Genomic DNA, 14,627 nt, shown 5'->3' on the forward strand with positions numbered 1-14,627 from the left:
GCTGCTGCTCGACCAGGGCTCCGGGGTGGGAGGAGTCACGGGGGGCGGGGTCGGCTCTGACGGACAGCAGCAGGAGCCCATCGTCGTGCTGTCCTCCGCAGTGGAGGGCGGGTCCGGCTCTGCGTCCAGCTCCGGCACGCTCACAGCTGACACGCCCGCCCCCCGGCGACGACGGCAGAAACAAGGACTCATCCACGGCGAACGCCGCAACCGACCCGGCGACGGCGATCTCCATGGGGCTGGTGAGCGTGAGCTCCCCCGACGTCAGCTCGGTGTCGGAATCATCCAGCAAGGACACGCCTTCCCAGAGGCCTCTGTGCTCAGCAGCCAACGCCCGGCTGTCGGTCAGCTCTCTGCTGGCCGCCGGCGCTCCCATGAGCTCCAGCGCCAGCGTGCCCAACCTGTCGTCTCGTGAGGCCAGCCTCATGGAGTCCTTCGTCCGCCGCGCACCCAACATGTCACGCACCAACGCCACCAACAACATGAACCTGAGCCGCAGCAGCAGCGACAACAACACCAACACGCTGGGCAGGAACGTCATGAGTACTGCTAGTGAGTACTGCAATATTACACACTGTTACTGCTAGTGAGTACTGCAATATTACACACTGTTACTGCTAGTGAGTACTGCAATATTACACACTATTACTGCTAGTGAGTACTGCAATATTACACACTGATACTGCTAGTGAGTACTGTAATATTACACACTATTACTGCTAGTGAGTACTGCAATATTACACACTATTACTGCTAGTGAGTACTGCAATATTACACACTATTACTGCTAGTGAGTACTGCAATATTACACACTGTTACTGCTAGTGAGTACTGCAATATTACACACTGTTACTGCTAGTGAGTACTGCAATATTACACACTATTACTGCTAGTGAGTACTGCAATATTACACACTGATACTGCTAGTGAGTACTGCAATATTACACACTATTACTGCTAGTGAGTACTGCAATATTACACACTGTTACTGCTAGTGAGTACTGCAATATTACACACTATTACTGCTAGTGAGTACTGCAATATTACACACTGATACTGCTAGTGAGTACTGCAATATTACACACTATTACTGCTAGTGAGTACTGCAATATTACACACTGATACTGCTAGTGAGTACTGCAATATTACACACTGTTACTGCTAGTGAGTACTGCAATATTACACACTATTACTGCTAGTGAGTACTGCAATATTACACACTATTACTGCTAGTGAGTACTGCAATATTACACACTATTACTGCTAGTGAGTACTGCAATATTACACACTGATACTGCTAGTGAGTACTGCAATATTACACACTGTTACTGCTAGTGAGTACTGCAATATTACACACTATTACTGCTAGTGAGTACTGCAATATTACACACTGATACTGCTAGTGAGTACTGCAATATTACACACTGTTACTGCTAGTGAGTACTGCAGTATTACACACTGATACTGCTAGTGAGTACTGCAATATTACACACTATTACTGCTAGTGAGTACTGCAATATTACACACTATTACTGCTAGTGAGTACTGCAATATTACACACTGTTACTGCTAGTGAGTACTGCAATATTACACACTGTTACTGCTAGTGAGTACTGCAATATTACACACTGTTACTGCTAGTGAGTACTGCAATATTACACACTGATACTGCTAGTGAGTACTGCAATATTACACACTATTACTGCTAGTGAGTACTGCAATATTACACACTATTACTGCTAGTGAGTACTGCAATATTACACACTGATACTGCTAGTGAGTACTGCAATATTACACACTATTACTGCTAGTGAGTACTGCAATATTACACACTATTACTGCTAGTGAGTACTGCAATATTACACACTGATACTGCTAGTGAGTACTGCAATATTACACACTATTACTGCTAGTGAGTACTGCAATATTACACACTATTACTGCTAGTGAGTACTGCAATATTACACACTGATACTGCTAGTGAGTACTGCAATATTACACACTATTACTGCTAGTGAGTACTGCAATATTACACACTATTACTGCTAGTGAGTACTGCAATATTACACACTGTTACTGCTAGTGAGTACTGCAGTATTACACACTAGTACTGCTAGTGAGTACTGCAATATTACACACTGTTACTGCTAGTGAGTACTGCAATATTACACACTGATACTACATGTTTACTGCCAGTGAGTGCCAATACTGCAATATTACTTACACTTACACAGTATTACTGCACTAATATTGCACAATAACTACTAATAAGTACTAATACTGCACCAGTACTGCGGTCAGGTGTCAGGTTTTCTTCAGATGAGTGTGTACAGTAGAGCAGGAGTCAGCTGTTACTAACTTTAACAACATTTAAAGGGTTTTTGGTCTCTTATAGTAACAGTCTTTGTTTTTATTTGAGAGTCAGTGTAGCGAGACAGGAAACAAGAGAAGAAGAGAAGGCTGTGAACCGTGGACGTTGCCGTTATATGGTATTTATTTACTGGTGTCTTGTCAGTAAAGTAAAGATGATCCCAGGTGTGACCTTTGACCTGCAGAGACGTGAGACTCGCAGTAGTTTCAGTCAGACGTTAGACCTGCATCCTGCTGGGTGAACAGCATGAGCCTCCAGCCAATCCGCTGTTTCCAGTCAGCTGATCAGAGCTTAACGAGCTTCACCTGCTGCTTCGTCTCTTTGGTTTCTGACCAACTAACTGCCCTTTGTTTGTGTTTGTGTTTGTGTTTGTTTGTTGTTTGTTTGCAGCTTCTCCTCTCATGGGTGCTCAGAGCTTTCCTAACCTCACCACCACTGGCACCACCTCCACCGTTACCATGTCAACCTCCATAGTAACCAGCAGCAATAACGTAGCCACGGCCACCACGGGTCTGTCGGTGGGCCAGTTGCTAAGCAACACCCTGACGACCAGCCTGACGTCCACGTCCAGCGAGAGCGACACGGGCCAGGAGGCTGAGTTCTCTCTCTATGGTTGGTGACAACACACACACAGACACACACACACACACACATACACACACACACACACACACACACACACACACTCGGCCTGCTTCAGCTAACCTGCTGTCTAACTCTTCTCACATCCAGCAGCAGCCTCCAGCTCTAAAATGTCACGTTTAACCTTCTTGCACTGGTCATATTAATCATTTGTCGGCTCTGTGTTGCACACAAGTGAAAAACAGTGAAAAACATTGTTTATCCTCAAGTTCCATATTTTTAGTGGTTGAACTACTGAGTGTTTTCATGACTTATGTTCATCTTTTAGATTATAAGATGTCATAAATATTATTATAATATTCTCTTTACGAGCGGAGCTTGATGCCGGGTCGATACCAGAGTTTCAGTTTCTTTCACTTTGCAAAATATAAAAACATGTTTTACTAGAAAAAGCTTTTCTTTGTTCAACAAGAGAAGAGCTGTCACACATACACTTAGTTTAATGTTGTTAGAACACAAACAGATAAATAAAACACTGTAAAATATAATAAATCTGATAACTAAACTGATTGGTTCAATCAAAATATCTGATTTAAAAAATATGACCAAGCTTTCATTTCCTACTTGAAGCTCCAGGCAGATAAAATAATATTATAGAAGACCTGCAGGCAGGTTTATCAGGGTCCAACAGGCGGTTCAACACCTGCATCTGAAGACCAAATCTAGACATTCAGACAGCGTATTGAATCAATACTAAAAAGAGGTTTAAGCTGAATGTCTCCTAGAAAAATTCATTACATGAATAAATTTTAAAAAAAAACCCAGAGAATCCACATTTTTAGTTTAGTTGGTTAATTTTCTGTCAGTTGACTTTTCAGTTTGTTAATTGTTTCGTTTCTGTCCGTCTGATGAAGTTGAATGTTTTTATCAGTGAAACATTAGTGAGTTCAGGTGTTTTCTGAGTGTTTGAAGCTGTTTTGTCGACAGTAAACAATAATTATCTATCAGTAGAAACCATGAAAGCAGGAAGTGGATTTCCAGATGTTCCTTCCTTTATTATGTTTCCTCATGTGTCTGTGTCTCTTTTTCAACTTCCTGTAGACTTCCTGGACAGTTGTCGTGCCAACACGCTATTGGCCGAACTGGATGACGAGGAAGACCTTCCGGAGCCCGACGACGACGATGACGAGAATGAAGACGACAATCAGGAGGACCAGGAGTACGAGGAGGTCCTGGTATGGAAATCTTTTATTTGTTGTCGTTGTTTTCTTTACGAGTTATAAAACAATACCAGAACTTTTGTTGTTTTAATGCGATTCGTGCGTAACAGGAAGAGATGATGACCGTGTGTCCTGCTGTCCTGCAGGAGGAGGAGGAGTACGAGACCAAAGGAGGTCGCAGGAGGACGTGGGACGACGACTTCGTCCTGAAGAGACAGTTCTCCGCTCTGGTCCCCGCCTTCGACCCCCGACCAGGAAGAACAAACGTCCAGCAGACCACCGACCTGGAGATCCCGCCGCCGGGTAACTAACGCGCACACACACACATGCACACACACACACACACACACACACACACACACACACACAAACACACACACACACACAGACAAACATATATATATTCTGTCCATCATCTTAATGACTAATCAGGTATTTCAGCTCTATAATCGGTTATTATGATCAATCAGAGCTTTGCATCTCTGTATATTTAAAGTCTCTCTTCAATCAAAAATACATGGGGGTTTTTTTACTTTTACAAGAAAGAGACGACATTTTAGATACTTTAAAGGAAGTAATTGAACTTTTAGTAGAACGTTTTTGTGGAAAAACCATCTCAGACACTAATTATTAGTCAAAACAGTATTTTTATGTCTTCAAACACTAAATATTACAGTAAACAATGTTTTATGATACTTACAGTATAAATTACAGTAACACATGTCAGAGAGGCTTAATACAACTGAATTTGAATAAAAACAAAAACACTTTTACTCTCAAAGTACAGGACGTTTGGGGGCGGGGTTTGCAGGGATGACTGTCGCTGATTGGTCAAACACAAACAGCACGACTGCTTCAACTTGTGAAACCGCTTCATTCATAAAACAAAGACGTGCTCTCGTATTGATGTAGGATGAGGGGAGGACGTTTCTCTTTGTTTACGTTAAAATTAAGCTAGAAGGAAAAAGGAGAGGGAGAGAGACAGCGGTGGTCGAGCGAGTTAGAGAGTAAATGGAGGGAGGGAGTGGCGGTAGTGAAAACAAAGCCGTGAATGAGAGAAATAAAAACGTTATTTTCTGATTGTTTCATGTCGTTTATGTTCTAAAGCAGAAATCAAACAGTCAGCAGATGATTCACTGTCTGACAGACGCTGCGTTCATTCATTCATCACATCCGACTCACGCAGCAGAGAACAAACAACTAATCTGTGTTGTTTCCTCGTGTGTCGATGCTGCGTTTAAAGCGCCGCCATCATTTTTAAACCTGGTTCCTCAGATGTGGTGGAAACACAAACAGGAAGCACAACAGAGACTTTTAGTTCCAAGTTTGGTTCCTGAGATTATTTCCTCTGGTTCCAAAGTACCTCAACTTCAATAACAAAGTAACAAATACACATTCAGGAGAAAATTGTATATATTTTTTATTTTAATTACTTTATTCACATTTATATTTCTAACCACAGCTGAAGCTTATTAGTGATGCTGAGTGTTTGTTTCTGTTGTGTACTTGAGTTAAACGTGTGGATTTCTGTCTCATTAATGCAGGAACTCCTCGTTCGGAGGTTCAGGAGGAGGTGGAATGTGCTCCGTCTCCTCACCTCTCTCTCACCCTGAAGGTAACACAAACTACACACAAACTACACACAAACTACACACAAACTACACACAAACTACACACAGTCAGCTCTGGAGGCTGCTTAAAAATTGTTCCACACAAACATGCAAAAGTTTCCATATTTAGCTTCAAAATAATTCACACGTGAAACTTTTTAATCCAGTTAAAACATCACAAAGTCTGCAGAGGTAGTTTATATAAAAATACATTTAAATGACTGTAAATCAATGAAATGATTGGCTGTTTCTGGCGTCCGTCCAGGTGGCGGGGCTGGGTACGACCCGGGAGGTGGAGCTTCCTCTGTCCAACTACAAGTCCACCATCTTCTACTACGTCCAGCGGCTGCTGCAGCTGTCCTGCAACGGAGCCGTGAAGACGGACAAACTGCGACGCATCTGGGAGCCCACATACACGTAAGGGAGGGAGGGAGGGAGGGAGAGGGAGGGAGGGAGGGAGAGGGATGGGGGGGGGAGAGGAGGAGGCATGAACATGACCCATCAGCACCAACATGTCTTCTCTCAGCACACTGAGGTTTTATTGTGACTGTTTGTCCTGCAGGATAATGTACCGAGAGCTGAAGGACTCTGACAAGGAGAAGGAGAGCGGAAAGATGGTGATTTACACTACACACACACACACACACACACACACACACACACACACACACACACACATACACACACACACACACACACACACACACACACACACACACACATCACTGTTTCATATTTTTTCAAAATATCAAATATATCACAGATTTCATCTTGCTGCAGTGGAAAATGTGGATCTATAAAAACATGACAGATTTTGACAGTAAATGTGTCAACAGAGAAGAAGAATAGAAAACCAGTTTAAAGGAGCAAACTGATTAATGACAGGAACAGAAATATCTGATTATAGTTCATCTGTCACATCAAAACATGAACTGGAACTGTTGTCTCCTAAAGATCAGTTCATGCTTCAGACGTCCGTGTGGCTCTGAGGTTCCACGTTATCATCATTAGAAGTTATAACGTGTCTGTGAACCCAAACGTGGTGATTATTTAGAGATTTATTTAAAGGTTTTAGATCCTTACTGGACTGTTGATGCTGTTACAACAAACACAAGATGCTCAAACTGACAGAACTGACTTGTTACTGTAACAGATTCATGTGATCTGAGACTAAACCACAAAGTTCAAATGTGAAACTGAACTTAAAAATAAAATGAAGCAGAAAGTAAAAAGGAACTGATGTGAATCAAGTGTTTATTGACACATTAATAACTTAACTTTAAACATCAGAATCATTTTGAAGCTTCTTCAGACAGTAAAACGTAAACATCAGATTAAAGTCGCCGTCCTCTGACCTCACATCTGCTTCTTCTTCAGGACTTCTGTGAGCACGGTATCGGTGGCGGCGGTCGTTCTGGCGGGCTGAGCCCGAGCTCGGTGTCAGCCAATCAGAGCAGTGAGATCCTGGGCGTGGCCAGAGAGGTGGCGCAGGCGAAGGCGGGCTGCAGCCAGAACGCCTGCGGAGTGGAGGACGTGCTGCAGCTGCTGCGCATCCTCTACATCATCGGAGGAGACGGCGCCTACAACGCACGCACGCTGCAGGAGGGTACGCATGCACGCACACACACACACACGCACGCACGCACGCACGCACACACATGCACACTGCAGGAGGGTACACACACACACACACATGCACCCACGCTGCAGGAGGGTACGCACGCACACACACGCACGCACGCACGCACACACATGCACACGCACACGCACGCACGCACACACATGCACACGCACGCACGTACACACACACACACACACGCACACACATGCACACACACACACACACTGCAGGAGGGTACGAACACACCTGTATATTATCGGTTGAATCCATTTTTAATCTTTGTGTTTGTTTGCAGAAATCGACGAGCTGCAGTTCAACGCGTCTCCGGAGGAGTTCACCAGTAAGAAGATCACAACAAAGATCCTGCAGCAGATCGAGGTCAGTGCGTCAGAGTGTTTTATGATGCAGGTGATGAATCGTCCTGCAGGTGTCTGAACTGACCGTGTGTGTGTGTGTGTGTGTGTGTGTGTGTGTGTGTGTGTGTGTGTCTCAGGAGCCTCTGGCGCTGGCCAGCGGAGCGCTGCCCGACTGGTGTGAGCAGCTCACCTCCAAGTGTCCTTTCCTCATCCCCTTCGAGACCCGACAGCTCTACTTCACCTGCACCGCCTTCGGAGCCTCCAGGTCAGACTTCTGCTTTACCTGCATGCGGCAGAGGACTTCTCTGCCCTCGGCTTGGTCTTACAGGCAAATCTTTCTCAACAAGCTCCACATAACAAATGAGGCCCTGCACATCTGTCTGTTCTGTTCTCGATTATTCACTTAGTTGTCTAGAAAATGGTGAAAAATGTGGACCAGTGTTTCCCAAAGTCCAACATGACGTCTTCATCTGACCAACAGTCAGTTTACTGTCATGTATGATGAAGAGAAGCATTAAATCGTCACATTGGAGAAGCTGCAACCAGAAAATTTTGCATTTTGTGCTTAAAGAAACTGAATAAAATGATTAATTTATTGTTAAAATAGTTGCAGATTAATTTTCTGTCAACAAATAATATATTGTTTGACTAATTGTTGCAGCTCTAGTTAAGAATAAACCCCAAAAAGTTGAGTAGAAAAGAAAGAAAAACACAAAATTCAGGTAAAACTTTCTTTATTGTGTCCAGAATCACCAGTATTTGTTACCAAAGTCACTATTTTTCTGTTGTGCTGAACGTCTGATCCCTGATTAAAGTCTGTGAACTATCCCTGACCTCTGACCTCTGACCTTGGCGCGTCCGCAGGGCGATCGTGTGGCTGCAGAACCGGCGCGAGGCCACCATGGAGCGCTCCCGGCCGTCCACCACGGTGCGGCGGGACGACCCCGGAGAGTTCAGGGTGGGCCGGCTCAAACACGAGCGGGTCAAAGTCCCCCGAGGAGACGCCATGATGGAGTGGGCCGAGTCCGTCATGCAGCTCCACGCCGACAGGAAGTCCGTGCTGGAGGTGAGAGGTCGACACGACACGAAGAAGAATCACACACACACAAACCTGCTGGAGGAATTATATGTTTTATTATATTTTGTGTGTGTGTGTGTGTCTATGTGTGTGCGTGTGCGTGTGCGTGTGCGTGTGCGTGTGTGTGTCTGTGTGTGTGTGCGTGCGTCCAGGTGGAGTTTCAGGGAGAGGAGGGAACTGGTCTCGGTCCGACTCTGGAGTTTTACGCTCTGGTGGCTGCAGAGTTCCAGAGGACGTCGCTGGGAATCTGGCTGTGTGACGACGACTTCCCCGATGACGAGTCACGACAGGTGAGACGCTCTCTCTCACACACACACACACACACACACACACACACACACACACACACACACACACACACACAGTCTTGTGTTTGACTTTCTCCTCTTGAAGTTTAATTAGCAGTTTTCTTAAATAAGCTGATTGATGATTGTCGGCTCAGGTTTCATTTCCTGTTGGTACAAAGTGTAAAAATACATTTATTTCTTCTGCAGAAACACTTTATTAGGAACACCTGTGTAATCTAAATTCCACCAGGCGTGTGTGCGCCGCGTTTCAGAAGCGGCTCGCCGCTCCGCTCCGCTAAAGATAGGCGCCTCGTCTATTGTTTACGGAGGCCGCGTCAAGCAGCACAGAGCAGATGGAGCTGGACAGGAAGTCAGACACAGAAACAGCACTGAGCATCCGGTCAGTTTTCAAAATAAAACCCTTGTGCAGCCTCCTGGTCGTATATCAACAATAAACACAATTAAAACAGATGAATAAAGAAACCATTTAACTACGTAGCCTAATTAACCACAGCAGAAGCACGAAGATCAAGGAAAATGACCAAATCAATGAACGCTGAGCAAGTTAACAAAATTGGGCAGTTTAGTTGTCCTGCTACTGCAGTAATTACGGTAGCCTTAAGGGACTTCATCAGCTTTGACCAGGCTGCTGTAATTACTGTAGTAGGAGTGCAACTGATTTTAAACGGTGGAAGGCTTCCCCGCAGTGAAGACGCTCCGCTTCTGACACACTCCCGGTGGAATAGGGCGCCGTGCAGAGAACGGAGCAAAACCATATCAGAGCCGTAACGTGGTGCACACGGGCCCGGTGGAATCCCGGGTATTACAATCTGTCATAAACTCTTTATGTGGGTGCTGGTTTATTGGATGTGTTATATTGAACAGTGTTCCTAATATGTTGTGAAGTATCAGGAACTCTCTCGTTCAGAAGAAGACTTCCTGTGTTGAAGTGATCTTGTAAACAGAACCTGGTCCCGTGTGTTTCAGGTGGATCTGGGCGGCGGTCTGAAGCCTCCCGGTTTCTACGTGCAGCGTTCCTGCGGTCTGTTCCCGGCGCCGTTCCCTCAGGACAGCGAGGAGCTGGAGCGCATCACCAAGCTCTTCTACTTCCTGGGCGTCTTCCTGGCCAAGTGTATCCAGGACAACCGGCTGGTGGACCTGCCGGTGTCGCAGCCCTTCTTCAAGCTGCTCTGCATGGGCGACATCAAGTCCAACATGAGCAAGCTGCTGTACCAGTCGCGCAGCTCGCCGCAGGGTCACGACCCCGAGCGGCCGCACCCGCAGCCCTTCCTGCTGCTGTCCGAGGTGCAGTCGGAGGCGTCCACCGAGGAGAGCCAGGAGACGTATTCCGTCGGCAGCTTCGACGAAGACTCCAAGTCCGAGTTCATCATGGATCCCCCGAAACCCAAACCGCCTGCCTGGTACCACGGAATCCTCACCTGGGACGACTTCCAGCTGGTCAACCCGCACAGGTGAGACACGCATGCACACACACACACACACACACACACACACACATCTCAATACACACACACACACAGCAGTGATGATGTTCAACAAATAAACTAAAATAATTATGTTAAAAGTCTAAAACTGATTTAAAAAAAAAAAAACTGCCTTAAAAATCTATATAATAAAGTCTGTAGTGGAAACTGTAAAGTACTCATGATACATTTAAAATCTTCCTCCTCTTATCTTCCTCTTCTTCTTCTTCCTCCTCCTCCTCCTCCTCTTCCTCCTGCAGGGCGAGCTTCCTGAAGGAGGTGAAGGAGCTGGCGGTGAAGAGGAGGCAGATTCTGGCCAGTAAGAGTCTCTCAGAGGACGAGAAGAACACCAGACTGCAGGACCTGATGCTGAGGAACCCGCTGGGCTCCGGACCCCCCCTCAGCATCGAGGACCTCGGGTAAGACACACACACATATACACACACACACACATATACACACACACACACATATACACACACACACACACTCACACACCTCAACACAAACACACATACACACACACATTTGCTTTCTTTGTGTGTGAAAGGAAACTGAACCCAGTAAACAGCTCATCCTAATTCAGACACAAACAAACAAATAAATAAATAAATCCAACTCAGACATCAGTCACACAACAGTAAACAAACCAACAATGACAGAATCAGATGTGATGAAGGTTGTTGAGTTAAATGAACTCTGGTCTCTTTCCTCAGGTTGAACTTCCAGTTTTGTCCGTCCTCAAAGGTTCACGGTTTCTCAGCTGTGGATCTCAAACCGAACGGAGACGACGAGGTAAAAACACCTGAACGCCGTCTGTCACCACGGCAACACTTTATGTCTTTGTTGAAGCAAATAATGTTTAACACAAGAAAATATAAAAATACATCAATCTGTTACTGCAACGTTGTACCGATGTTGACAGAACAACAAACGCAGCAGTTCAGAGTTTCAGATGTTTTCAGGAAGTGAAATGAAATCACTGAGTGAAAGTAAACGTTTGTGTTCAGATGGTGACGATGGAGAACGCCGAGGAGTACGTAGAGCTGATGTTTGACTTCTGTATGCACACCGGCATCCAGAAACAGATGGAGGCCTTCAGAGGTACAAATACACACTGTACTGCAAACTGTACTACACACTGTACTACACACTGTACTACACACACACTGTACTACACACACACTGTACTACACACACACTGTACACACACACTGTACTACACACACACTGTACTACACACTGTACTACACACACTGTACTACACACTGTACTACACACACACTACTACACACTGTACTGCACACTGTACTGCACACTGTACTACACACACTGTACTACACACTCACTGTACTACACACACACTGTACTACACACTCACTGTACTACACACACACACTGTACTACACACAGTACTACACAGCGTCAGGTTACAGTAGAAGTACTCTGATGATGATGATAATGATGATGATGAGGTTGATATACGATGATGATGTTGATGAGGTTGAAGTACTCTGATGATGATGATGATGAGGTTGATGTACTATGATGATGATGATGATGATGATGATGATGATGAGGTTGATGTACTCTGATGATGATGATGATGACGCCGGTGTTCCTCTGCTTCGGTCCTCAGAGGGATTCAACCGAGTGTTTCCGATGGAGAAGTTGAGCTCGTTCAGCCATAAGGAAGTCCAGATGATCCTCTGCGGCAACCAATCACCTTCCTGGACCGCTGATGACATCATCAACTACACTGAACCAAAGCTGGGTTACACCAGAGACAGGTAGCTGCTCCCTCCGTGACGTGACTCGCCTGCCTGTCAGCCGAGTCTTCTTCTGTGGTTCTAACTCTGTCCTCTTCCTCTTCCTCCTCTTCCTCTTCCTCTCTGCAGTCCCGGCTTCCTGCGCTTCGTCAGAGTTTTATGCGGGATGTCGTCAGACGAGAGGAAAGCCTTCCTGCAGTTTACCACCGGCTGCTCCACGCTGCCCCCCGGAGGCCTCGCCAACCTGCACCCCCGCCTCACCATCGTCAGGAAGGTAAACGCCGCCTCTGATTGGCTGCTCCGGCGTCGAAGACACGATGATAGAAATAAGAGACATTTCTGCTTTTATTCTCTATTTTGCTCCGTTTCAAATCCAGATTCAGAGTTTTATGACATTAAATGACATTCAGAAAAGAATAAAACACACAAGTAAATAATATTTAATAATTCAGAAGATGAAAGTTCTGAGACGTCAGATTTAACATCTTATTTTGAAACCATCAGCACAAATTAGCATCAGAAAGAATAAATGTAACAGAATAATAAGTGTAGCGTTTCCCACCGAAAGACGGTCGGACACTTGAACTGATGATTTTAGGTTTAATGACCAAAACCAACGTAAGAGCTGCGTACAAAACACAAAACAAACAATATATCAGCTAGCTCACCATCGCGCAACACTAGCTCACATTAAGCTAAAGCTAAGTCAATTAATTAATTAAACAAACAGTAATAAAACATTATGTAAATTACTTTAAGAACTAACCACACATTAATATTACACCAAACACTAACCGGAGATGCTGAAACATTACATTTCCCCTCTTTGTTCTTTCATCTTACTGTTTATCTTCACTGCAGCAGGAACTGGGCGAGTACCGGAATGCTGCCTTCAAAATAAAAGTCCTTCTAATCAAAACAGGAAATAAGGCACTATAAACCTGAAACAGATAAAATATGTAATAAGAGCAACAAAATGATCAACAGGTCATTCTTCGGGTTTGTTGTGAGACGTTTCCTCCAGAAGGTCAAATAATGTAAATGATGTTTCTGTGAATCTGATTGGCTGCTGCTGGCCCCTCCCCCCCCCCAGGTGGACGCCACAGACTCCAGCTACCCGTCAGTCAACACCTGCGTCCACTACCTGAAGCTCCCTGAATATTCCTCCGAGGACATCATGCGGGAGCGTCTGCTGGCCGCCACCATGGAGAAAGGCTTCCACCTCAACTGACCGCCGCCCGCCACCGCCGCCGCACTGAGCATGCTCCGTCATCTGTCCGTCTCGCCACCCGCCGGCCGCCGCGTGATCGACAGGATCAGCCAGCCAATCCAAACCAGCCGACTGACGGACTGACTGACCGGCTGCTGGAGGAGGAGGAAGAGGAGGAGGAGGAGGAGGAGGAAGATTCATGTTGCAGAAATAAAATTAAAGAAAAGCTGTGCTCCTTCCTCATCCTTAACCCCGCCCCCTTCATCTTCATTATCATCAGCAGCAGCATCATCTTCCTCACCCCCTGGCTGCTGGTTTCCTGTGTTTGCTGTCAGACGCTGCTGTGTGTGTGTGTGTGTGTGTGTGTGTGTGTGTGTGTGTGACCTTCCTCCTCCTCCTCTTCCTCCCGTCTGTCTGTCCTCAGTTCTTCTTCGTGTCTGGTTTGACTCGTAGCTTCTGTTTTCAGTTCCTCCTCCTTCTTCTTCTTCTTCTTCTTCTTCTTCTTCTTCAGCAAACAATCATGCTTCTTCTTCTTTCTTCCTCCCTCCTCCTGTTTTTCTTTTTGTTTTTATTTTGTTTTATTGCTTTCCGTGTGTGTGAGACTGTTTTTCGGGTTGTTTCTGACCGGCTGTAACAGGTCAAAGGTCGGAGTGCATTTGGTGTTCTTTTACAATGAAGCTATAGAGACAAAAACACTGGTTGTGTGCGAGGCACATCTGAAGAGAAAAAAAAACAAAAAAAAAAAAAAGAGGAAAAAGTAAGAAGCTCTGCTCTCCCTTGTATTTTCTTTGTATATTATAAACATTTATTTAACTCAAGTTGCAGTTTGAGGTAAACAGATATTTTCAAATGTGTATGCTCCAAAAAAAATAATCATTAAAATGTTTGCAAAGTATGAAGTAAAGACGGAGTCGTGTGGTTTGTGTGATGTGTGTTTTTTAAACGCTGAGTTAAAGGGTCAGTTCACCCAAAATTATCATTTATATAAAATATCTCATTTATTCTTTTATATCTGTGAAGACGAATCAAAAAATAGATC

General features: G+C 45.0%; 1 protein-coding gene across 1 annotated transcript in view; it reads left to right on the forward strand.

Moving 5' to 3' along the window:
- hectd1 (HECT domain containing 1) overlaps positions 1 to 14,492 on the forward strand; it is a 42,480-nt gene extending 27,988 nt beyond the window's left edge. The window contains 20 exon segments of the mRNA XM_067614778.1: positions 3 to 177; positions 179 to 552; positions 2,762 to 2,983; positions 4,055 to 4,188; positions 4,284 to 4,476; positions 5,718 to 5,788; positions 6,049 to 6,200; positions 6,346 to 6,400; positions 7,161 to 7,389; positions 7,700 to 7,782; positions 7,898 to 8,025; positions 8,625 to 8,826; positions 8,991 to 9,128; positions 10,113 to 10,597; positions 10,870 to 11,028; positions 11,326 to 11,404; positions 11,620 to 11,713; positions 12,249 to 12,399; positions 12,508 to 12,652; positions 13,472 to 14,492. Of these exon segments, the coding sequence (XP_067470879.1) occupies positions 3 to 177; positions 179 to 552; positions 2,762 to 2,983; positions 4,055 to 4,188; positions 4,284 to 4,476; positions 5,718 to 5,788; positions 6,049 to 6,200; positions 6,346 to 6,400; positions 7,161 to 7,389; positions 7,700 to 7,782; positions 7,898 to 8,025; positions 8,625 to 8,826; positions 8,991 to 9,128; positions 10,113 to 10,597; positions 10,870 to 11,028; positions 11,326 to 11,404; positions 11,620 to 11,713; positions 12,249 to 12,399; positions 12,508 to 12,652; positions 13,472 to 13,609 (3,407 nt within the window). The 3' untranslated portion in view covers positions 13,610 to 14,492.
- The last annotated feature ends 135 nt before the right edge of the window (positions 14,493 to 14,627 follow it).

This window comes from Thunnus thynnus, chromosome 16 (genome assembly GCF_963924715.1).
Source record: "Thunnus thynnus chromosome 16, fThuThy2.1, whole genome shotgun sequence".
NCBI classification, from domain to species: domain Eukaryota; kingdom Metazoa; phylum Chordata; class Actinopteri; order Scombriformes; family Scombridae; genus Thunnus; species Thunnus thynnus.